The 25387-nt window shown below is 42.8% G+C and overlaps 1 protein-coding gene across 1 annotated transcript in view; it reads left to right on the forward strand.

The window, feature by feature from the left end:
* The window catches only part of LOC137283805 (polycystin-1-like), a 41135-nt gene that overhangs the window by 10193 nt on the left and 5555 nt on the right, over positions 1-25387 (forward strand). The window contains exons 9-33 of the mRNA XM_067815490.1: positions 2-118; positions 1311-1427; positions 2880-2996; positions 3889-4008; positions 4855-4974; positions 5546-5673; positions 6025-6238; positions 6953-7093; positions 7708-10549; positions 10970-11316; positions 11721-11989; positions 13075-13239; positions 13734-13841; positions 14048-14173; positions 15078-15180; positions 15385-15533; positions 16168-16413; positions 16669-17158; positions 17737-17900; positions 18750-18983; positions 20149-20322; positions 20948-21108; positions 22338-23199; positions 24034-24169; positions 24726-24955. Coding sequence (XP_067671591.1) covers positions 2-118; positions 1311-1427; positions 2880-2996; positions 3889-4008; positions 4855-4974; positions 5546-5673; positions 6025-6238; positions 6953-7093; positions 7708-10549; positions 10970-11316; positions 11721-11989; positions 13075-13239; positions 13734-13841; positions 14048-14173; positions 15078-15180; positions 15385-15533; positions 16168-16413; positions 16669-17158; positions 17737-17900; positions 18750-18983; positions 20149-20322; positions 20948-21108; positions 22338-23199; positions 24034-24169; positions 24726-24955 — 7880 coding nt within the window. The remainder of the gene's footprint in view (position 1; positions 119-1310; positions 1428-2879; positions 2997-3888; positions 4009-4854; positions 4975-5545; positions 5674-6024; positions 6239-6952; positions 7094-7707; positions 10550-10969; positions 11317-11720; positions 11990-13074; positions 13240-13733; positions 13842-14047; positions 14174-15077; positions 15181-15384; positions 15534-16167; positions 16414-16668; positions 17159-17736; positions 17901-18749; positions 18984-20148; positions 20323-20947; positions 21109-22337; positions 23200-24033; positions 24170-24725; positions 24956-25387) is intronic.

The raw sequence follows: 25387 nt of genomic DNA on the forward strand, positions 1-25387 counted from the left end.
GATTTGAACGAATGTGACAGTCTCCCGTGTCAGCAGGACGCCGACTGTATCAACACTCAGGGCAGCTACTACTGCGTGTGCAAGCCAGGTTTCGTGGATGACGGAGCCCTTTGCAGAGGTAGATAACCCATTGACATAGAAACGGTTTATAAAAGATTGTGTGTTATATGAAGCACAGAGGAGAATGTTTAATAACGTAAAGCCATGTAGATCACAAACATGATGTGATAGAAGGTCCACACTAACATTAGAATATGAATTGCAACAGATGCTATTGTGAAGAAACTAAAAACAATATTTTACTTTGGAGAAATGTTCTCGATCGCATAAGATTTGTTCATTATGAACATTTTACATCAATTAACAGAATAGCAATGTTTTTCTACATTAGATCAGCGATCAGAACACCGAAACAGAATAATTTGGGTATATATCGTATGTCAAAATGGGACTTTACCTACATATAAAACTGGCGCTTCACTGATCCCGACATGAATTGCATAATGGCGGTCTTTTCAACACACCATATATATTTTGTAGAAAACTAAACGCCATGACGTCACGCCGATGCATATTAAACTGTCTGAAAACCTTAGCCAACTGCCTGTTGTCATTTCTACTTCAGGTCATATATATCTTTCATATACATATGTCAGAGAACTTGAGTTTTGCCACGCACTAACAATTGACAAATACCAACACATCTTTCCTTATCACCATAGATACCAACGAGTGTGTAATTGACAAGTGCCCATCCCATTCAACATGCGTCAATACACCCGGAAGCTATAACTGCACATGCGTAGACGGCTACTTTAAGCAGGATAACCTATGTTTAGGTAAGTGAATCTAATCGGTTACCTGCAGGGTAAGTTAAGAAGCTTGGTGAAAAGGAGTAAAACCTGAATATTCTAGTACGTGACATTTCTTCTTTTGTTGTATCAAACGTTTGACAGTTGATACGTATAGGAATGATAATTTAGTCTTTGTGCATCTCCCTGTTCTCGGCCACAAGAGCTCGCATCAGTCGTTTTTGGAACAACTTTTGGGCACGTTACTAACACATCCTGGTTCGGTGATCAAAAGCAACGGAATTAGAAGGTTTGAAGCGGCGAAGCTAAAACACTAGTGTGAATGTCTGATTCAGCTTGACTGTTACTCATTGTGTTATTGTAAACCAGATTTAGATTCCTCTGCGTAGATTTACAGCGTGTTTGTTAAGCACAACACGCAGTCTTTGGTCAGGACACATTCCTTTAGACAGCTACTGAATAACTACTGTTAACCTGAATGTCATATATCTGTCAAAGACGTCAACGAATGTGTCGACTCCCCATGTGCTGTCGGCGCCGACTGCACCAACACCAACGGCAACTACACCTGCGCATGTCCGCCAGGATACAGCGTCGTTGACAACAGCTGCACAGGTAGTGTGTCATGTTTGACAGACAACTGACAATGGTAATCAAGATGGGATACAACTGATCAGAACTTTTTAATCAATACAGGGGGTAGAAATGGCATAGCCGTAGTAAAAAAACAACAGGGCTTGTTTGAAAAAAAGTAGTTCAGCTTTAAGTCGTAAGAGGTGTGTTAGCTGATACGGGACATTATTTCCTGCCTGCATCGATCGATATTCATTATGCCAGACAATGGCGAGTCTAAGGACCGCCGCATACTGTTTGACTATTACTTAATGTCTGTAGTCAAGCAATGACATGTTAACTAGGAAGTCTGTCAAGTCCTGCATTTATCTGGGACGATAGGCAGCCGAATGACTAAAGGATTCCCTTTTCATGCCATATGCAGGTTCGATTCACAACGTGGGTACAATGTGTGAAGCACATTCCTTGTGTCCATCGCCCGATATTGCTGAAATATTGCTAAAAAGCGGCTTAAAAAACTAAATTCACTCACCCTTACATACCTATGATTCAAAGATCAAAGAGTTTTCACAGGTATTTCACCGTTGACACCAGATGAACTAAATTCTTTTGTGTAGTGAAAGCTGCGTATACTTTTACATGGAGATGTTGGTGATATTGTTTGGTCGGTAGTTGTTGTATGGTTATTTTCAGACATTAACGAATGTGACACAGTCGTCTGTCCTCCACATACGAGCTGCAACAACACCATCGGGACTTACAGCTGTCCCTGTCTGGGTGGATTCCAGGATGTAGGCGGCGCATGTATAGGTAGTTATGACTGAACAAAGTTTCAGTAAAGTGAGTGCGCATCATCTGTATCGTGACTACCAATCAACACTAGCAGAGAACAACCTAGCCAGTGAATATGTACACACTTTAATTAGAAACAGTCTCACAAATTTCAAGCACTACACAACTGTTATTGAAATGAGTTTCGTAACGATTACGCTCAAACGCTCGGACGCACACACACGCACGCAGTGGAACGAAACACATCGACCCACGCTGATAGCATAAAAAAGCACTGAGGGCGCTCTCATTCGGTTCGCTGCTGTGTTCGTGGAAAAAGTCTAATTGAATGAACAAGCGTTTCACTCATATTAAATACGGAAATACTAAAATTGTATTGACCTAAAATTATTTTTTCGGAAATCTTTCTAAATATATAAAATCTAAACTTAAATTCTTATCTTGATTTTTAAACATCACAACACAAAATCAAATGGTCCACAGATGTGTTTAATTCTATGGTAACATGCACTAAATTACCTGTAATGTTGTCTCGCAATCTATAGCGTAATTCTATCACTTGTAAAGGATACTGATGTTTACCGTGTGCACCTATTTTCACATATCGATTTTACACAATATTTATGCATCCTTAGGCATATCTGTGTTTAAAGTTCATTACTTCAGATCTATATATTTCTCGTTATTGATCATCCATTTCAGACCAAAATGAATGCCTTGAGGACCCATGTACGGAGAATGCAGACTGCACGAATGGTATCGGAAGTTACGAGTGTGCTTGTAAAATTGGCTTTCAGAATAACAGTGGTCTTTGCCAAGGTACAGTAATAAAGGAAGACGCATCTCTTTTGTGTACAAATATGATGGACTGAAAGGTTCCCTTGTAAAGGCAGGTTCAAAAGAAACGGTTGGCAGGTTTTGTAATAGCAACGGATATGTCATACATTAATGATTTATTAATTCGTCATTTTCTTAGAGATTTGAACTGTGTATGGCTTATAATTTTAGAACAAATATTATTCTAGGATAAAAAAATTAACTCGGCATTTGCTTTGTTAACATGGATATTGCTTTTCGTACTCCATGAGTAGTGTTTCGCTGCTTTCCGGAAGAGTTTTAAACACGCTTTTGTTTTAGTTTTATTTCACTTTGCTTTTTTGGGGCAGAAGATTTTAAGCATACATTTAAAATGTCGATATTTTCTTACTAAATGTGACTAGGGTTTTCTACTAGACACAACATTAAACGATAAGCGACGGTCAATACCCACGAAGTCTTCATATAAATTTGGTGTTCCAAGAGTTGTGTTTGTAAACATTATTATGTTCCAGACAGAACAGGAATGGAATTATTTATGCTCAGTTTTAACACAAAGCCTAGTGAATGAGTGTATGAGTTAGCGAATAAGTGAAGAGATATTCGTTCTTAAAATTCTTGAAAAAATCCCAATAGATAAAGTAAAATAACACTTAAATATAAAAGAAATGAAATACAACTGTTGGCGATTAACATTTTATGTCCTTCTTAGACTGATTTCTTTTAAGTAAAATGATTCGGTTCCACGTGTTATGACATATATGGACGATCTGACTGAAAAATATCACCTGTCTTAAAATTCCTGAAAACAATTCCAAAAGTCCTTCAGTAATGTACAGTTGTCCTGTTATCGTTCAACACTCCCCGAGAATTAACAAACACAAATTACCTCTAGATGTGAACGAGTGTTCTGCCGACAACCCCTGCCCCAAGAACACTGTCTGTGAGAACAACCCCGGGAGCTACAGCTGCCCCTGCAGCAGCGGCTTCTCGATGTCCCTGGGGGTGTGTGAAGGTGAGTATCCTGCCCAGTCACACCAAGCCTTCTGTGTACGTACAGTTAACTCCATAATGGTGCTTCTAGGTTTCCTTTCAGGAATCATCCTGCCCTAAGGTTAACTGCCCTTAACTGCCATTCTTTGATATTGATTTAAGGTTACCACGGTGACGTACGATCACCTTAGTGCTTTGTGAAAGGGGACCGTCATAGTATCGCATTGAAGCATGGGTCCCAGGGCACAATTTATGCTCCCTTATCAGGCATACGCAGTAAGACGCGGGAAATAGGACTGGCTAGCAGGTGCAGCACGAGACAGTGCCAGACGGACTTGCATGTCATGTGTGATTACCGAAACCAGTAATAAACCGTACCAAGAAGCTCACTGGTTCCCGGATTTTATGACAGGGACAATGTTTGCTAAAGTCTAGAGTTCCCGAATAACATTATTTTCCTTACTGTCCAACCCTCCCTACAATGCTAGAGCCTTATATGAAACAAGTGTAGATTTTCTCAGGTTCTGATTCTGAATCTTCTATCTCACTGGGGCTGTTTTTGAATCTAAATGGGGTTATGTGTTATTATCAGAATAAATTCAGAGGCTAATCGTTAGTCTACTATGTCTCGTACGGGCTTACCTTTTGAAAAATTTTGTGTTGTTTTATTTCTTTGTGTTTAGCGCCCCACTCAGCAATACGTCAGCTACATTACGTCATGAATACACGACATGTTCGTCCAACTTCTAAATGCCTTTAAAAAAAGACTATATGACGGCGGTATGTAAATAATTGAGTCTTGGCAAGACAATCCCATGATCAATATCATGGGCATCGAAAATTGAGTGTCTTCTCTATATCTCTCCAGACATCAATGAGTGTTCTTCACTGCCGTGCCCCACCTACTCCACTTGCCACAACTCTGTCGGCAGCTTCACCTGTAAGTGCCACAATGGATTCTACCAGAAATCCCCACTAGAATGTGTTGGTGAGTCTTATGATCATTTCATATACAGACCCTATGCGGTTGTACAAAGCTATCTTAGTTCCTCCCACACCTTGACGTAGACTTATGGTTGTCTTAGCGCTAAGGTTGTTTGTACAACAACAGCCTGGATCGTGAATCTCTCCAACGTTCATACAGTACAGAGATGTTGGGTTCGAATCCCAGATGAAACAAGAGCAGAAGCAAGCAAAGCTGTAGAAAGAAGGGGCGAGAAGGAAAAGGGCACATCAACCGGGTTGTTAGTTGTTTAACGCCTCACTCAACATTGATCCAGCTATAGGGTGTCGGTCTGTAAATGAGTGAGTCTGAATCAGACAATCCAGTGATCTACAGCATGAGCATTGATCTATTCAACTGGGGTACGATGTCATGTATCAACCACGTCAGTGAGCCTGACCATCCGATCCCTTTGGTCTACGTTTACGACAAGCCTAGGTTGTTGAAGAGAATTCTAACCCGGATCTTCAAGGGTGCAATGGGGTAGCAGTGAATAGCTATGTATATGTATAAATCCACAGAGTGAAATTTCGGAAACGATGTTTGTTTTTTTCAGAGAGCAAAGCGTTCAATAGCTCTGTTCGACTTCTGGAGATAGGGGGACAGCCAGCCGTCTACAGCAGCGTGTACGACGATATGAACTCGCCAGAGTCGCAAGAACTGTCCGCTAACTTCAGCCGCACTGTAAGCAGTCGGGTGTAATTAATACACTGCAGTTACCTTCTTTTTATACACATTGAAAATACATAACACCAAAGGCGATCTTGGACGTAGACCCAGACTACAAGAAAAAATGAAATAACTTGATGCTGGCTGGCCATAAGACGCTTGATTTGGTTCGAATGTTTGATTTTGACTCCAAAAGTTACAAGAATCTGCACTTTATTTTAAAAGTGTAATCTCAAATATAGCTTATGTTACTTTCACGTTAGCAGTGAAATGTCAAATCTCGTAGTCCGATGATTTTTCAACTATTCCACATGTAAGTAGTTTACCTAAGGTCTGATGAACCTGTACCTGACTTTCTCTTCCCAGCTGTTCAGCTGCCTCAACCAGACACTTGGTGATCTGCTGTACGGCACTGTTGTCCACCAGTTCACAGAGGGAAGCGTCATTGTTAACGCCACCATTTACGTGGACCACAGTTACAACGGTGGCCCAGAGGAACTAGCCGCGCTGGTGCAAAGTAATACCGATGCTTTCAACAACAACGGATTGGTCGTCAGCCAGTCTGATACATATATCACAGGTATTGAATCCTCTATAAATCTTGAATTATACTGTCTTATATTTCTCATATATGCATCAATTTGACCCTGACATGTCATGTCATTATACACTCGCGTAACCTTCGTTCGTGGATATAAGGAATGAGTGTCGAAAATCATTATTTTGAATATACGATTTCACTTTGACAACTCACTCATTCTTTTACTCACTGATTCAGCAAATTGAAAATGCCTAATGTTCCACTTGTGAACGAAATGTTTCTTTGCCGAAGCCGTTTGCAAATCATCACCCGTTCGTGTACAAACAAAATGTGAATCACCTTGTTTCGTGGATTACAACAGTTCGATACTATATTACTATGATACTATGTATGACAGCCAAGTGCACTAATTATGGACTGTCACAGGAAGACAGATGACGGAATGTGGGCAGGTCGTGCAGGCGGTATTTTCTTTACTTGACATTTGGTAAAAATATAATTTGGTACTGGTGACATAAGTGATCTTGGGTTATTTATCTCAGTGCATAACAATTACATTTAGTGTACGTACGTGTAATGCAGAGATTCGGAACAGTTCTGTCAGCCAGGCGTGGCATTGTGTGTACCGTGACGTCACATGAGACTTAATTTACGAGATAATCAACGTTGTCCACGAATTTAGGTTACGGTTTGCAGTGTATTCACATACCCAAATGATTGTGGCAAATAATGAGTGATTGTACCATTGTTCAGACGTGGACGAATGCTCCGTCTCGACGTTGAACGACTGCGCGCCTGAGGCCGTGTGCATCAACGACATTGGAACGTACAACTGCACCTGCCGGCCAGAGTTCATCGACTACTCCGTAGACCTACCCGGACGCACATGTCTAGGTACGTCCTCCCAGAGATGACTTTGTTACTATGACTTGCTGACTGTGTGTATGCCAGTATAGTTAATATCATGTTAGACAACCTACTCCTGTAGAAAGGGGAGACTTAGTGGATTGTCTGGTCAGTTTGTTCATTGTGGTCATCGAGCCCACAGTAATACTGGTTGCTGTCATATACATGCAATATTTCTGCGTGCGAAGCTGAACGAGCGAACCGTTAGTTAGGAACAGTGAAAGTACCAGCAGCATTTATTGGATGTATTAGTCTGTATGTGCACCTCATTATTTGATTGATGGACTATGTATAACCATTCAGTTCTAACCTGGGCCCTTATTCTCGAAGCGTTCGTAGCCCTAAGAATTCTTAACTTTGAACGTGGCCAATGTGTTGAAAATGGGCTTAAGAAGTTCGTAGCGCTACGAACGTTTCGAGAATAGCTAGCCTGGATCTCATCGGATCCTTCGTACAGATAAGAGTAGAAGACATCGTGAAAACGAACTGTACGCATTATACGTCTCGAATTTTACAATGTATATGACATGGATTTATTCTTTATCTTAAAATGTATAAAGACATTCCTTACGTACGTTACATAAAAACGTCTCTGTCAACAGTTATCGATGAATCCAACCAGGATGCGGTCAGGGGTGTAACTGTTGCTACAGACAAACACTACTACAAGACAAGAGAGAGCGTGTTAGTCACCATCTGGCTTCTGAGAGGGTCGCATGTCAGCTACACGCTGATCTACGGTGATGGCGCAGTGGAAACGAAGAGCGATCCTCAGCTCCTGGCTTTCTTAAGTCCCAGTAACTTCAGCCACAGTTACATCTTCGCGAACACATACAACGTGACGGTAACGTCAGCCAACGACGTCAGTTCTGTCATCTCCACAGTTCAGATCAGTGTTGAAGAGGAAGTACGTCAACTAAAGATTGACATTCAAAATGGCGCTACTGAATTTGAAAGGGAGTTCATTCTGTCAGTTGCAAGTGATAATTTCATACTGGAGTACATACTCTGTGTATTTGATTATGGAGATGGAAATACCAACACAACAACTATCAACATCCTGTCCAAAATGAAAACCGTCAAATATACGCACGCTTATCAACTTGGAGATTTCATCGTTGCAGTGAATTGCTCAAACCACGTGTCGTCGTCAGTGACGTCACTTTCCTTCTTCGTTGAAGAAGCGATAAGCGATGTAAATATAACGACCAGCAAGCGAGTAGTATTTCCTGGGGAGACGTTCGTTCTGTCAATCGGTATAGGAAAGGGGTCAAATATATCTCTCATACTTCATTTGGGGGACAACAGAAGTAGGACACTGCAACTTGGCAACATGTTGCCTGGAGCGTCCACTCAGTTCGTGACCCACTCGTATCTAAAACCAGGGCCCTTCAGGCCCAGAGTTAAAGTAAGCAATAGAGGAACACAGGTCGAACAGTCACTGATCGGGTTCATCGCGGTGCAGAACAAGGTGAAGGATTTATCTATTGAGACTCAGAGTCCTGTAGCAGTTCCTCCTGGCGAAATAGACATCGTCATCAAATACCCATCGGAAACCTCCCCACCGTCCATCGTCACTTGTAAAACAGACATTCCGAGCGTAACAAACGATGAGTACTCAGCGGATTCTATCAGTATAGGTGCTCCCCTGTCCTTCACAGTGTTGTGGACGAGTCTCTCTGATGTTGGACGAGTGCCTTTCTCTGTGAATTGTTCCAACTTGCTGAGTTATCAGGTCCTGCAGTCTGAGGTGTTAATTCAGAAAGCTATCATTGGTTTCGCTGCCACTACAAGCAGTCTCTTCATACCTATCGGTGGCCAAGTTGAATTCACGATCTATGTGGAGTCAGGAAGTCATATCAACTACAAGTTCAATTTCGGCGACGACAGCACGGCGACAGGTGTCTTCCAGGACTTGATCGTTTATAAGAAATCATTTAGAAGGGTAACAGCCTACAATTCAAAAGGGATTTATGATACTAGCGTGACAGTGTTTAACGAGGTGTCCAATAACATAACGGAATTCAGAATTGGTGTTCTTGAAGAAGTCAAAGGGTTAACAGCTACTGCATTATATCAAAAACTGGACACGTCTGATGCTCTCACTCCAGGTCATGGGCTGGGCCTTGACGTGTTCCCCCTTGAACGGCCAGTGATAATCAATACAACAGTACGGTCGGGAAATGACATCACATATATCTGGGACTTCGGGGATGGGACAATAGAGAGGACTTCCACCAGAATACACAGTCACAGCTATAAGACTTCTGATACATATGTCGTGAGTGTGAACGCAACCAATGCCTTGTTTTACGACGCCGTCAAGTTGAGTATCACCACGAAACAAACCATCCTGTTCAACACACTAATAAACAACGGCCCTTCTGATGCATATAAGAATATCACATTCATAGCAAACCTCGCACGGCCGGGATCAGAGTCCTGCTTTGTATTCGACATGGGTGATTCCACCACCCCTGTTCTTTATGGCGAGAGTCCCTGTTCAACAAACACTGACTATGCTGGATACAAATACTACGCCTGGTCACCCACAACCATGCTATATCACATGCACACGTACACAAGCAATGAGACGTTTTACGTTACCCTGAACGGCACGAACATCGTGTCTGAAGCTTCAATCCACACATCGGCGGTTATAAGTGGTGTGAGTTGTCACTACCCAACAGTACACATTATTGGCGGAGGACAGCAGATAGACGAGCCTGTGACCAGACTCCGATCTGACTGGTTGGTCTTCGAGAGCAGAGTTGACCTTGACTGTGAGATCACCAACGAAGCAGAATATAACTGGACTATTCTAAAAGTAACAACTGGAGAAAACTTCCTTGATTTCATCTTCGACCCCTATCCAGCCCAGTCGGAGTCTGCGGGGCTTTTTAAAATCCTATTTCGGCCAAGAGCTTTTGAACCGGGTGATTACAAAATAAGCTTGAACGTTTCAATGGCAAGGATTTCCGGTTTGTTTCATTCCGATTTCACATATTTACGAATCCTCCCAACTGACATCGTGGCTCGAATCAAAGGAGGAGCAGGAAGAGCTGTTGGTTATGACAGCACCCTGGAGCTGAACGCAATAGAAGAAAGCTATGATCCTGACGCAGAAGATCCCTCGTCCAAGACCCACTTCACGTATGTCTGGTGGTGCAGGAAGGAGGGCGAGTCCTTTGAGGATTCTGTTGATGGCGTCATCGAGATTCCCCACAACATATCTGGCATCTTCCAAAACACATCCACTGGGTGTTTTGGAACCGGTATTGGGAAGCTTCCGTGGACGGAGGGAAACGTTTCTTTCAACACACGACAGCTTGAGTTTGACACGACGAACATTTTCCGGGTGGAGGTCACAGTGGGTGACAGAATAGCTAGTTTTGAACAAGCAGTTACAATCGTTGAGGGCGACCCACGGGAATTTCAGCTGACGTAAGTAATCCTTAATAAAGATCCTTATATAAATTTTACTTTATTAATTTCAGTCGGAGATGTATGTGTGTGTGTGTGTGTGTGTATGTGTGTGTGTGTGTGTGTGAGTGTGTGTGTATGTGTGTGTGTGAGTGAGTGTGTGTGTATGTGTGTGTGTTTGCGCGCAATTTGTTACAAATTGTTCACTCAGCAGAAATATGGGTACCCGGTAGAATAAGTCGTGAGCCTATTAACTTACTAGCGCCTCAAGGCTGCTTGGGTTATACAGGGCAATAATAATCAGATTGAGCAACCACAACGGATGGAAAATGGTGGATTTAAATTTAGTATTATTGTGTACAGTGTTGTATTCTATAATAATAATTGAACTAAAATCGTGTATCGGTGTAAAACAATCAGTTGCTGGTTCTTATCTTGCAGCTGTGTTGTGAACTGCAAGTCAAAGGTCAACCCATCTGGCGAGTTCAGCTTGACCAGCCAGTGCGAGAAATGCCACCCGCTAGACAATGTCTATTACAACTGGACGCTTCTGTTATACAACGACTCCGCCGGTGGATACTTGACCGTGGACGATCTAGACTCAATGACCTCCACTGGGGCGCACTTTTCCAGTGTCCAGTTCTACGCTAGGAGCCTCATCGGCGGCATGACGTACCGACTCAGACTTGATGCCAACCTCCACGGCTACGCCCCCAGCTTCACGGAATATGACTACATCACCAACGAACCACCGTACGGTGGAACCTGTGTGATCGTTTCTGGGGAGGGTCAGTACTGATTAACGTATACAGCACCTGTATATTGACTTCTAATCAAATTGTTTTACTTATTCCTACCACGGTTGCATATTTCACCTGTGTGTTAATGTTAATGGTGCTTTTTCTACCGCAATCAGCCATATTCCAGCATGGCAACAGTGGCGTGTATGTAATCAGATTTTGCGTTTTCAAGCAGGTGATTGATAACATAAGTGACATCGCTATCTGAGGTCACACAGTCTGTAAGATCACATATTGTTGGAAACATCTGTCCTCATTTTAGTCTGCTCAAAGGACTGAAAGTTTGTTGAACTGAAAATCTGTAGAAAATGCAGGTCTTGTTTTTTACAAGAACAATGCAGGTACACTCAGATGAAGCTTTTAAGTGAACAAAGAAACTTCTATATTTACAGCACATTCTCTGGGACAGAGGGTGATTATCCGGTGTCAGGGCTGGATAAACCCGGGGGAGGAAGAAGCGTTGGGGGCGGGGCTTCTATACCGGTTCCTAGTGTACGCCCGGGGAAGGGGCGATGTGCAGTTGCTGTACTATGGCACAGATCCCTACACCCCCGAGTCCCAGATTCCCATAGGAGAGGAGTCCCAGGACTACATGTTCGACATCGTTGTCAGAGTGGCCAACCCCATAGGAGAGTTTGTGGAGGTCAAGCTGGAGACCCAGGTGGAGTATGACCCAGTGTGCGAAACAGTTTTCCAAATTTTCCATTAGGACTAGCTATGTCTTAAAGTTACTACCCCGCAAAATAATTCACTAGCCCGAAATTTGAATGTAGAAATGGACCAAAAATTAAAAGTAGATGAGAATACGTCATTGTCGACATGGCACGGGATTCATCATTAATAAACGATTAATGTGATAAACATTTCTATTGTGTGTATTTCAACTGAACACGTCGTAGAGAAATATATATTTATAAAATGACCCATGAAAATTCACTAGCCAGTCGGACCAGTCACTATGGAGCTTCACTTGCCCGACTGGATTTTTACTAGCCACGGGCTGGGCATTAATGTTTTTAGTATACCAGGTGCAATAGATGCAGAGCTCATATTTCGTGCGACAAATGCATTTTAGTGGTATCAGCATGCCCAATGCAACAGATGATGTACTTTCTACTATTATAGCACCTTGTTCAACAGGTACTGTATGTGTGGTTCAACTGCTTTAGCATTATGCAATTGCACAATTTTCCGCTCTGCTGTACTCCATTGTGTCTGGTTACACATGGATCATTTAATCATCTTTATGATCGTAGAATGTATTCCACTTATTTGAAATTAAGTCACAAAAATATTATTTAGCCTTCATTTTGCGTCCCATGATAGTGTGAACAGGGTTATCACTGCTCTTAGCTTTTTTTCCAAAATATATCTAAGGGACAAGAGAAAACGAGTTTCACATGCTGTACACTGTACACACGTAGAGAATAGAACCTGGACCTTTTTAACTCTGAGGCTACTTCGCAGTCTGTATCTGAGAGATTTATCCATTTCATCGGTCGTATTCGTTTCGCTTTAATTGCAGTTTAGAAAGAAACTCTAAATAGCTTAAACACCTGGCCCCGTTTCTTTTAGTATATTGAAGGCCGTTATTATAAAATGTTATCGTACGTAGACCAAAGCTAACATCAATGACCGACTTGATGCCTGAGTCCTTCGATCATCCTAGTGTTATACTTAGACATCCTATTGATTCCCCCCCCCCCCCCCCCCCTTTGCAACCTAACAATATATCGTCTTTTCCAGGTAAAGCCCCCTGAGGTGAAGGAGAACGTGGATACCTACCTGAACCTCACTTCCGGTTCCTCCAGCACACTCTCGTCACTTCTCGCCACAGGCCGCGAACAGGAAGCCAAACAGTTGATAGTAGCAGTTGCCTCCTTGATCAACGAGGACAGCGCCAAAGTGGAGGTAAGGCGTTGTAAATGGTATACCACTTTTATGCTACATTGTCAATCGAATGTGGTGGACGAATTGTAAATGTGAAAAGTTCCGTGCTTAAGGACATTTTCTTGGAGGAGTTCGTACAAATCAACATAGCTGAAGTTAGAACAAGAGTTATCTGACCTTGATTTACATAGTTAAGTGATAGATTACCAAATCAACATTGATCTAACTTAGGTGTGCGTATATCAGTACATCAACAACTATATAGAAATCATCATCTTTCATAGATAGCTGACTGTTAGGATATGATCGAATGTTGGGACATCATGAACTGTCAAAACAGTAGGCTTCTCCACAACAGGTTATCATCATCTGTCGGCGTATCCTGCGTGGTGGAATCATCAAATATTTGAATATTACTCATATCTTCATCACCTAACTGTAGTATTTGACCCGTATGTTTTTATTTGTTGCATTATTTGTTGTGTGATAATCAAGGGGGCGACGGGTGTTTTCAGGTGTCCGTTCCGACCGGTGATACGACAACAGCGCTACCGGGAGCATCTCCCACGGCGACAACTGAGACGGAGGAAGAGTTGAAGCAACAGAAACAGAAGAGAGTTGAGGTGAAAGTCACAGAAAACAAATATAATGTAGAACAAATATCACCACATTAAGCTAGTCAACAAGTTCAAATTAAATTCAATTCAAAAATAAAACATTGTGAACACGCTTAAACAGGTATTAACAGATCATCTTTCAGTTTCATTGGTCTATTTAGTATGAATATGGCGAATTGGCATTAATTAAAATCATTAATTTTCTTGACCAGCTTCGGACAGAGGTGGTGAAGACCCTGGCGACTACTGATGCCTTGACCTTGGACTCTCTGCAGCAGTCAGCCATGGCATTTAGAGTGATAACACATCAGACCACGGAGCTGTCGGAGGAAGCTCAGGTGAGTAGACAGGGCAGGTGAGAAGGCGAGGGTTCGGATTATAGGCAGATGCGGAGAGAAAGTGGGTCGGGATTGAAGGCTGATCCGGAGAGAAGGCGGGTGGGGATTGTAGGCAAGTCATGATTGTAGGTAGATCTGGGGAGAAGGTGGGCCAAGACTGTAGGCAGATGCAGAGAGAAGGCAAGTCGGGACTATAAGTTGATCCAAAGAGTAGGTGGGCTGGGATTGTTGGCGGATTCGGAGAGAAGGTGGGTCAGGGTAGTAGGCGGATCTGGAGAGAAGACACGTCAGGATTTGTAGTCAGGTCCGGAGAGAAGGCAAGTTGGGATTGTACCTTGATCCAGAGTGTAGGTGGGACGGGATTGTAGGCGGATCCAAGGAGAAGAGGGGTTAGGATTGTAGGCAAGTCATAATCGTAGATGGATCCGCAGAGAAGACAAGTCGGGATTGTGGGCGGATCCGGAAAGAAGGCAGGTCAGGTTTGTAGGCAGGTCTAGAGAGAAGGTGGGTCAGACTGGGGGCTGTTCCTGTATGCTGTAGAACCTGAAAAGTAATAGTCCACGTTAAAAGTTAAAGTTCTTCTTGCGTTACGACATTGTACAATAGGAAGGTCCTGATATACCGGACTTAACCATCACTAATGTTGTGTGAGTGAGTCGGGATTTACCCCTCTTTTAGCAATATTCGAATAATATCAGAAATGGGATTCACAGATAAGAAGAGAGAAAGCTTTAACCACAAATCTACCCGCCGTCTCCATAGATGCTAAGACGGGGATATGTACAATTACACAAAAACAAGTCTGTTAGGGAGTGTATAATGGGGTTTCATATCCATAAACAATATAGTTATTTTCACTCGGAAACCTCCTGGTGTCATACTATGGGTATTTCTTCACATTCAGGATGTTTCTGTGTCGACGATGTCAACGATGGCGAACACGTTCCAGTTGATGGTTGAAGAGGATAGACCGCAGTCGGTTGAGCAGGAGCTGAAGGCTGCGGAAGGTATATTCCTGTCACCCATGAAATGAGATATGTTCAGATATGACGGATTTCTTTGGGGTTAAAGTTTACATATTTAATGTAGGGTCACTGTGTGATTGAGTTGAAGGAATTTTGTCACGTTGAGATATTCAACACACGACAGTCGGGGGGATATGAATGTAAAACATCAGTCCAGGACTTACACCTTTTCTCTGGCTTCAACAGACATCGTTGCTGCCCTTGGTAACATCATCTTGGCTGCCCGCACTGAGGCCACCGGAAGTGCCACCAATGACACTTCACCTACAGATCCGTCACCAACCCAAGGTTCCTCTTCATCAGCTTGGCAAGCCGATTCTGAATCTCAAGCCAAGGTCAAACATGTGTTATTATGATTATTGCCAGAGCTTTTCGTTGTCTATCACTATCAAACATTTTTTTTCGGTTGATGGAATACCAAATATAGACGTGTAACATTTAAAATCATTGTCTTCAGAGAAAGGAAAGGTGTATTAATTTCATGGGCTTTCTTAAACACTGGTTCCAACTACAAGAACAGGTAGAACTTCTATATGTTTGGTTTTAGTCAGTTTAGTCAGTCATCGAGTACTCTATCGCTGTCACAGCAGTGTCAGCTTTACCCATGGAGATTCGGGCTAGAACTCATCTTCAGTAACCCACGCGTGTCGTAAGAGGCGACAAACTGGGTGGTCAGACTCGCTGACTTGGTTGATATGCATCATCGTAGTAATCGGTAGTTTGATTCTCATGATGCTGTTCATTATATCCTCTGGTCCAGACAGACGGCCGCCATGCAGCTGAAATGTTGTTGGTACGGCGTTAACCATCCGATCAACCAACCATGCTCTTTGTATGAGGCGACTGGCGGAATCGGGTGAGCAGGGTCGCTGGCGTGGTTGACACATTCCGTCTTATCCCAAGTGCGAAGATCGATGTTTATGATGTTATGCCGCGACATATTTATCATCATCATCCTGTTTTTAATAGGCTCGTGAAGTTACTAAACTGGCTCTGGAAGTAGCAGATTCAGTGGTGAAAACTATATTGAAGAAACAAGTCCCCGGAGCGCCACCTGTCGTCATGAAGAATCAGATGTTTACAGTTGTTGCCGAGAGAAAGGAGACGTCCAAGTTAGGTAACTCTGTTTTGTCTGCAGACGAAGGATCCTTCAAGCTGCCGTCTTCAAGAGACATAGTGACGGTGAATGTGACGAGCCACACTATAGATACTAAGGTGAGTCCAGAGGAACGTTATATTACTGGCAAACCAGAATAAGTTGTCAAGCGACCTAGCATTTGACACTTATTAGCACGTATGAGTGCCGCCCACTGTCATGCCGGGGGACACCAGATATGGGGAATCAAACTCGGGTATTCAGTTTGACATGCAAGCACTGTAACCATTACGCTACCCCTCTGTCCTCATATGTAAGGTTCCTGATCCTGTGTGTTTAAGCAAACATGTATCTGCTCACTAATTCCGTTCCAGTTCGTCACCTCCCAGTTAAATCCATACGTCTGGGACAACAGCGCCGACAGTGTCAACTCGCCCATCCTCACAATGAATCTTTACGATTCTGGCGGCGACGAGGTGAAAGTCGACAACTTAGACTCCAACATAATCATTGACATAGGCGCTGTAGGTAACGATAGCAACAAAGTGTTCGTACATCCGGTCCTGACCGGAAATGAGACAATGGTTTATCACACTTGGGGCGTATCGGGAAATAACAGTGAGAATCTGAGGATAACAGTGATACCCCAGTCTGCAAACGTCACGCTTGAGTTGTACATTAGAAATGGAACGTTTCCCACGGAGACTGAGTTTGACCTCTTCTATCAAGTCCCACGTGAAGTGAACGCTACCGAGCTCGGTGACCCCGCCCTCGAGGAAGAGTTAAGCTACACCATCTTTGTCACCGGAGAAGAACAGTCAACGGTTGGAAATGGAACTTTTTACATTGGAGTCAAAGAACAAGGTTAACAAAGCAGTTTTTCAAAACAAAAAATAATTTACATATTCTAATTCAAATAAAATTACTATACCTCAAACTGGACAGGTGTGGGTTAGATACGCCAATCCAATCATTTCAGTATAAGGTTCCGATTTATAAACAAAAAACGTCACCCAGCAGAACCTAGAACCTAATATAATCTCAGCTATGTAAAGATATCCATGCATAACGTTATCAACACGTTCCTGTAACAAGATGCAAGACATGTAACCTCAACTAGCAAATGCACATTGATAGCTGCTGTAATTTATCATGGGACTGCTGGGAAAAGATGAACAGGTACTTAGAAAGAGCATATTCCTATACATATAGCATTTACTACGAATGTACATGAGGCTCTAGGGTTATTAGATGTATAGTACACTTTTTGATTCAATATGTTAGACAAGTAGGATGTCATAACATATCTAGTATTCATTATGGCTTTACCTAATCATGCAGGTGACAGATGTTAGATCCAGCACTGTAAATCCAAGAAAGGGTAGCGTGTTTGTTGTAATCTATAGACTGGTTACCCACTGAACGGTGACGTCCTGTTCCAGTGAACGTGTCAGCCATCGAACCTGACTACAGCGACTACTACGACTACGGCAACGACGATGACGACGACGTGAAGGTTATGACCAATTACTCCATCAGCTTCAGTTCGTCTGCCTGTCGGTTCTGGAGCGAGGCGGAAGACAAGTGGATCACAAAGGGTTGTCAGGTACATGCGGTGTTTCTGCAGCTGCAGTCGTAGCTGGAATTCCATTATCCCCCTCGTTCTTGTGTCTCTATCCGGGCTAGCGACGTATCTACCGGTCCACTGTTAGGACTACTGCAGTTCTAAATATTATGTACGCTTGACGTAAGAGGCGATTATTGGGATCGGATGACATAGGTGACTCAGGAATGTTCCAGCTATATGGCTGCCGTCTGCAAATAATCAGGTCTCTAGATAAACCAGTGATCAACATCACGAGCATCAATCTACGCAAATGGATACGATGACATGCTTCAACCAAATCAGCGAACCTGTCAAACCTGTTTGTCGCCTTTTACGACGAGTATATGGGTTACTAAAGACCACTCTTAGCTCTCTATATGTAGCGTGGCTAGACCCATAACCAAAACACCTGGACAAGATATGACATGCTGCAAAATACGGTTAATGAACTCAAAGAGACCACAACCTTTGTTCCTTGTAACCATACTTCGTTATTCGCATTTCGACTGAAATAACAGTTCGTTATAAGCGTCCTCGTCTTATCATAGTTTACTATGCATCATAATTCTCATCTTATTCAGATTGTATCAGATCGAGAATATATTTGTCTTCATGGTGCCGCCATAAAACTTAAATGTCGCTGAGTTGGGCATTAAACAACAAACAACAAACAACCATACAAAAATCAGGGGCGTAGCTACCATAATTGACAAATGAAACGGGCTTACACATGAAAGTTGCTAAAAATGCAGGGCAAGTCCTCAGTACTATCTAAATATGAAGCTTTGTAACCCATGGTGTGCTACTCGACAGAAAATGACAAATGATATCAAAGCTGTCTCACCGTAGGTTAGCGAACTTTCAAACTCCCGCTTCACAAGGTGTCTGTGCAACCATCTGACGGCATTTGCTAGTGGCGTCTTCACTCCTCCTAACTCCATCAACTTCAACACCGTCTTCAACAACCTCGGCACCAAGTTACTTGACAACAACGCTGTCCTCATCACCCTGTGTGTCATCTTCTTCCTCTACATTGTCTGTGTCATCTGGGCGAGAAGGAAGGACAAGCGGGATGTAGAGCGGGTGGGTTCTATAGGTTGGAATGTACTTGTAGGAGTGTGGAATGCGGATTGCGCCTGAATGGTCTGTCAAAAATGTGTTTCACTAAAGAAGGCGTGATCTTTGGAAAACATCTCCTTTTTGAACTCATCTGTCCAAAAGGGTCACTGAACGTCTCTGATTTCTTCTCTTGCCACATATTCAAATTCATATTCAGCTTTTCAAGTTTTATTTTGACGAAAACGTATTTAAAATTCCTTTTACAGACTGTCTAAGTATACTTATCCTCAGTACTTTTCGTTACACTCCACTTTTGAGTCTAACAAAACCTTATATAAGGTCGCGTCAGGTAACCTTTGAGATTGACCAATTAGAACACAGCTTACCAAATCGCGAAGGTGCACATTCCCACATACCTTTTGAACTTTTTATCTCGAAAAGGTTCGTACCCGAACGATTCCGAATGCTATTTAGCGTGCGCTCGCTTCCATGTGATGCACACAGCGCACGTACAACCATAACAGCCGTGAGTAAACAGTCGTTGAAAATAGTGTTAATTAAAAGGCAATATTCAAGGATGTTATCTTGCGGAAATATTAGCTAATGGTAACCAAGTCAACAGAAACAACAAAGCGTATATACTGCAGGTCAAATAACTGTGTTATATCCGGAATTTTGTTTGTGGAGAGATCTGTGTCAGTGACCTGAATATTTTGAAAGTCCCTCCGATCCCTAAATAGTAGCCTTTGTCTGATTGGTTAAATCTATTTAACCGTCTCGCGTTTGACTGGACAGTGATTGGTCGCTCAAAGGTTACCTGAAGCGACCTTCTACTAGGTTTTGTTAAACTCAGTGGTGGTGTGTAACGAAATACACTGAGACAAAGTTTACTTAGACTGTTTTTACAGATTGAGTATTAAACTGCACGTCATAATTTTTTTAAGTGATTGTGTTATCTATTTATCCAGTTATTCAGAATTGATTTAATCAACCATTTATCAAAACATTCAAATCAGTACAGCAACCTTAGCCATATATCACATAAGAACGGATCTAGTTATGGGCTATCGGTGGTATCTATCAACCATTGATTCACAACAGTTAAATGAAAGGTTTACGTTACCCAAAGATGATTCCTAATTTCTTTGAAGAACGACGATGTCTATAGAATATGAATTATATTCTTCAGTGGGGCGTGGCTCCTCTAGCTGACAACGTGCTGGCCGACAAGTATTTCTACCAGATCACCGTTTTCACGGGCATGCGCTCTGGAGCGGGTACAAGGTCACGTGTCAGTTTTGTTCTGTCTGGGGATGATGCGGACACCGGCGTGAGGGACATGGCCGACGAGAAAGGAACGAAGGTACACAACACTTGACATATATACGTCACTGTATGTCTTCTTAAGAGCGAATATATTGCATAATTACCGGAATTAATTTCTGTGGAACAGAAAAGAAAACAACACTGTAACAAATTATTATGAAACCGCCTCTTACAACTGGAAAATTGGTCATTACAACTGAGCACAAAGTTGCATAAACTTGAGCTATGATCATGGAGACGAATCTCAGTTTCGGCCTCGTTCCCCTGTCGGGATCGTTAGCACCAAACCCGTGTGTTTCATCAAAAATTGGACACATCTGAAACTTGCATTACTTAATGCTTGTTGATCACTGGATTGTATGGTCCAAACGACCGCCGTCATATAACTGGAATATTGATAAATATGGTGTTAAAAACAAGAAAAAACACTCAGTGCTTTCCTCTCAGATCAAGCTGACACACCTTGACAGAATACAATACGTTTCAAAGCAGCATTACGCACGCATTTACCTGAATGCATATTCAGTGTTCAACGCGGCTTTACAGGAACAAAACATCTCGCATGGAAATACACGTAACGGCATTGAATACAGATTGTAAAATGACCACAATAATTTGTCACAAAAGCGCCTGGATAAACCTATCTCTATAATTATTCTCAGGTGTTCAACCGCGGGAGCGTTAACCAGTTTGTGATGGGTGTGAGCGAATGCCTCGGTCCTTTGTCCTACCTACGAGTCTGGCACGACAACTCTGGCAAAGGGAAACAACAAAGCTGGTATCTCAGTAAAGTCGTTGTATCTGACCTGCAGACGGGGGAGAGGTAAGGGACACAGGTCGTCGTTGTGAGGTGATCTCTACAGTGTGGGGACTCACGCCAATTTGAAAGAGTTCTTTGAGAGATGAAGCTTGCATGGACTAGGCCTACATGTTTAAGGATATGATTGCAGTATGGCACTGGACCCGTTTGCCTTGTTGTTTATGGAATGGACCATGATACACTCACCTAATAAGGATATATTCCGATTTTGTCACTTGAATGCCAAAGTAACTTAGACAGTTCTAAATCTCTTGTATCGATTTCAGCACAATGTGAATATTGTACGACCATGATCATGACCTTGACCTTTGGAGAAGCAACAAGGCACAGGGCAAAACCATCTCTGCAATGACAGTTAAAGCGGCTTTGAATTAAATGACTTTACTGATGTTGCAATCTCGTTGGTCATGAAAGGTTTTCAAATGATTTAAATCTGGGTAATCGCCCCACTACATAAGAATATTTTTCACCATGAGAATAACTAAGTCTTCTAAATTTGTAAAAACAGAAACGTCGTCATGGCAACACTATTTATCAGAACAACGTCGTTTTAGCCAATTATTTCTAAGCGGACATGTCCAGAGTCTCTAAACGGGATTTCGAAGTAATACACGTATAGACGAGAATTTATGGACGTCAACTTCTATATCTTGAGGGACACGACGTCTCGGATTGTATTCTTACTTTTTCATCAGATGAATGCTGGTGAAGGAGTAGGAACGTACTCTGAAACGTCGTGTTCCTTGAAGCAAAGCAGCTGTCTCCCAGCTTCTGACCATTTGTCATGGCAGATCATGCCGTCAATAATCGTTACTTCTAGCCCCCCAGACGCTTCAGTACACACAGATAGGAAGTTGCATAATGTCGATTATCACCATGTATATTCATATTTTACTCTGTCATGATACATCTTGCCTTCAAAATACAATTTTCGTGCATTGTCAAATAAATACTTACCAGATTAATGGCAGTGGTTTGGTCAGAATTACCTCTGTTAACCCAGCAGAAAATGGGGCTTCGGTGGGATAAGTGATAGTATTATCACAGGTGATAATGCCCAATATGTTCATATGCGCATGGAGCATGCCCCTGGTGTGAGGACTTCAGCAGTCTTATTAATATTAGTTCAAAATTACCTCAGTTTAAACAGTTGAAAATGGGTTGCCGGAGGCATAAGTCATATTATCACAGAAAATAATGTGTGGTTAACAGCATCGTTTCTGTTTCTTCAGTTTCTTCTTCCTGTGCAACCGGTGGCTGGCTGTTGAGGAGGATGACGGTATGATTGATAGGGTGATGGCCGTGGCCGGCACCGGGGACGTCCTCACGTTCAACCATCTTTTCTTCTCCAACACCAAGAAGAGCCTCACAGACTCACATCTCTGGATCTCGGTCTTTGCCCGACCCCAGAGAAGCAACTTCACCCGAGTACAACGTGTCTCCTGCATCCTGTCTCTCCTAGCAACCACCATGCTGGCGGACGCCATGTTTTACAAAGCCGAAAGCAAACACGATGCAGCCTTTTCTTTCACCTTAGGGCCTTTGAAATTTTCCCTGAATGAACTCTACGTCAGTTTCGTTAGTAGTCTTGTCGTGCTCCCTGTGAACATCCTCATTGATCAGATATTCAGACGATGCAAGACCAGGACAACCACCAAGGTGGACAACGGATTCCTCCAGAAGAACCTCAAGATCAGCACGCTCCGCCCTTCATCCTCAGCTTCTACTTGTCCTGACCCCATCACAACCGTTTACGATGGGACACTCTCCCCCGACCCTGCCACGCCCAGCCCGACCCAAGGAAAACCCTCCAACCCTCTGATCACGTCATACACACGGAGTTCAGGTGACATAACCCTGAAAACGAACAGGAAGATCAAGAAGCTAAAAGCCAAGCCTAATCGTAAAAAGAAGAAGTACTTCCCCTGGTGGACGCGGTACATAGCGTGGATGCTGGTGTTCATCAGTACCGGTGTGTCAGCCTTCTTTACCTTCTTGTACAGCATGGAGTGGGGAAAGGTCAAATCGAACGCTTGGCTGTCGTCCATGTTGCTGTCAGTGGGGCAGTCTGTGCTTTTGTTGCAGCCGATTAAGGTTAGCCTTGACTATCATTGCAGGGTTTGAAATCAAATGTACTACGGTGTCAAAATGCAATGTAGTAGTCATTTTGGGTCTGTTACAGTAAGATCACTGTGTGGTATATGCATACTAAGAATCGCACTACGAATCCTTTTACATTAAATAATTTGTGGTGTTCTTGTTTCGTGCAAGTGGCGTGTCTGCATTTAGAAAAAGGGACCGTGCTTTCGAATGAAACTGTACCTTAATATCTTTCTGTTTGACTTGTTCAGAATTGTTCAACTAAAATACTCCTCCATACCAAAGATGATACAAGTATACCTAGGACGTAAGAGTAACGGCTTTTGAAGGAAGTTACACACTTACAGACAAACATTGCTTTGTTGTTTCGATCTTTCAAGATCCGCGAAGATCCGGGTTAGAATTGTTCTTCAGCAACCCCTCCGTGATGGAATCGGATGACTTTACTCGCTGACTTAGTTAACACCTGTCTTTCCATCCCAATTGGGCAGATCGATGTTCATGATGTTGATCACCGGATTGTCTGCACCAGAATCAATAATCAGGTCTGTTGCAATAGCAGACAACAACCGAACACATCGGTGTCTCAGTGGTCATGGCTGGCCTAACCGCCAATGTTGCCATACTTCCAGCAGCCATATCAGAAACCGTGATCGTGCGGTTGTGACCCAATGAGTCAAGATCATGTTTCAACACGAAAAGGGATGCTCGGGAGCTCCACCAAAGGGGAAAACAAAAAGGATCTGCATCACTTTCCTGCATCGTTAGACTATCAAGTCAGATCGGATTCTGTTGATGATATATGACAATCATCTGTGCCTGTTTCAGATCATTGTCGTCGCAGTGATAGTCGCATGGGTTATCAAGAAGCCCGAGTTGGACGACCTTCCAGGAGATGAAGACCCGAACGCTGTCCAGCCTCAGCAGGACGAGGTGGTCACTCACGAGATGCCACCCGAGTCAGGTACAACGTTTTGTAGAATCGGTGTGTAGGGTAGCCGGGTAATTACAGCATAGTTTGGTCACGTTCTAGTTCCGTTTTCAGAAAGTGTTTGTACCCAATACTTCTTGTCCCCGACCGAACATTACCACCGTTCATTTGCTCAATTTTAGATATTATTGTTTAATTTCTGCCATCTCTGCATGCTCTTAATAATATCTATAAGCTATAGATGCATTCAGAAAAACATATTTCTAACATCGTAATTGTCTGTAAAAGGGTGCCACCACGAACTTTGCATGGTATGAATAAGTGGGTTTGGTGGAATCATGTAGTGCGGTCATTTTAAAATATAAAGAATAATACTCGTACAGCCATATACGACACAGCCATATACGTCACAGCCATATACGTCACATGATACGACCTAGACCCTCAGTGTGACGTGTAATGTTGCCAAGTTTAGGCTTACACCTACTGGCCATTACCTGAGCATTCTGCATCCAGCAGCTTGAATCTGTGAATGTGATGTATTTCTAATAGCAGCGTAAAACTATACTCGCTGTCCTCTGAACGTCAGTGACCCGGCCGAAGATGCCAGTTCCCCAGCTTGACCAGGAAGCTCTCCAGGCCGCTCGGACGAAGCGGTTAAAGGAGATTGAGATGATGGCAATCATCAAGGAGGTCGTCGCCTACGTCCTCTACCTCATCATCCTCTTCATGGTGTCTGTCCACAACAGGGACCCCAACTCCTTCCTCATCAAGGACAACCTCCTCAACATGATCGCGGGGACGTCAGCATTCACAAAGGTACAGGACATCGACTCGGTTATTCCATTATTGTGTTATACAGTACATGAAATTGACTTATCCAGTAAATACGACAGGGGTATTTAGTAAATGGGATTAGGTTAGGAATGAGATTAGGGTTTTTTAAGTAAATGAGACTGGGCTATCCAGTAAATACGAAGGGGTTATTAAGTAAATGGAATTGTTTTTTTCAGTGAATCAATTTGAATGGGTTGCATGTATACAGTAAATGGGATTGGATTATCCAGTAAATGAGATTAGGTTATGCGGTGAATGAGATTCTGTTACCCAGTAAATTAGTCTGAGATTACCCAGTATTGAGATTCAGTCTATTCGTTTTGGGCCGCATCTAATCATCCAGACCTGCCTGAAAATGGATCCAAACAAAGCCATTGATTCATCCAAATAACTGGGTAAATCAGAACGCACTTC

Source organism: Haliotis asinina, chromosome 5 (assembly GCF_037392515.1).
Source record: "Haliotis asinina isolate JCU_RB_2024 chromosome 5, JCU_Hal_asi_v2, whole genome shotgun sequence".
NCBI lineage: Eukaryota > Metazoa > Mollusca > Gastropoda > Lepetellida > Haliotidae > Haliotis > Haliotis asinina.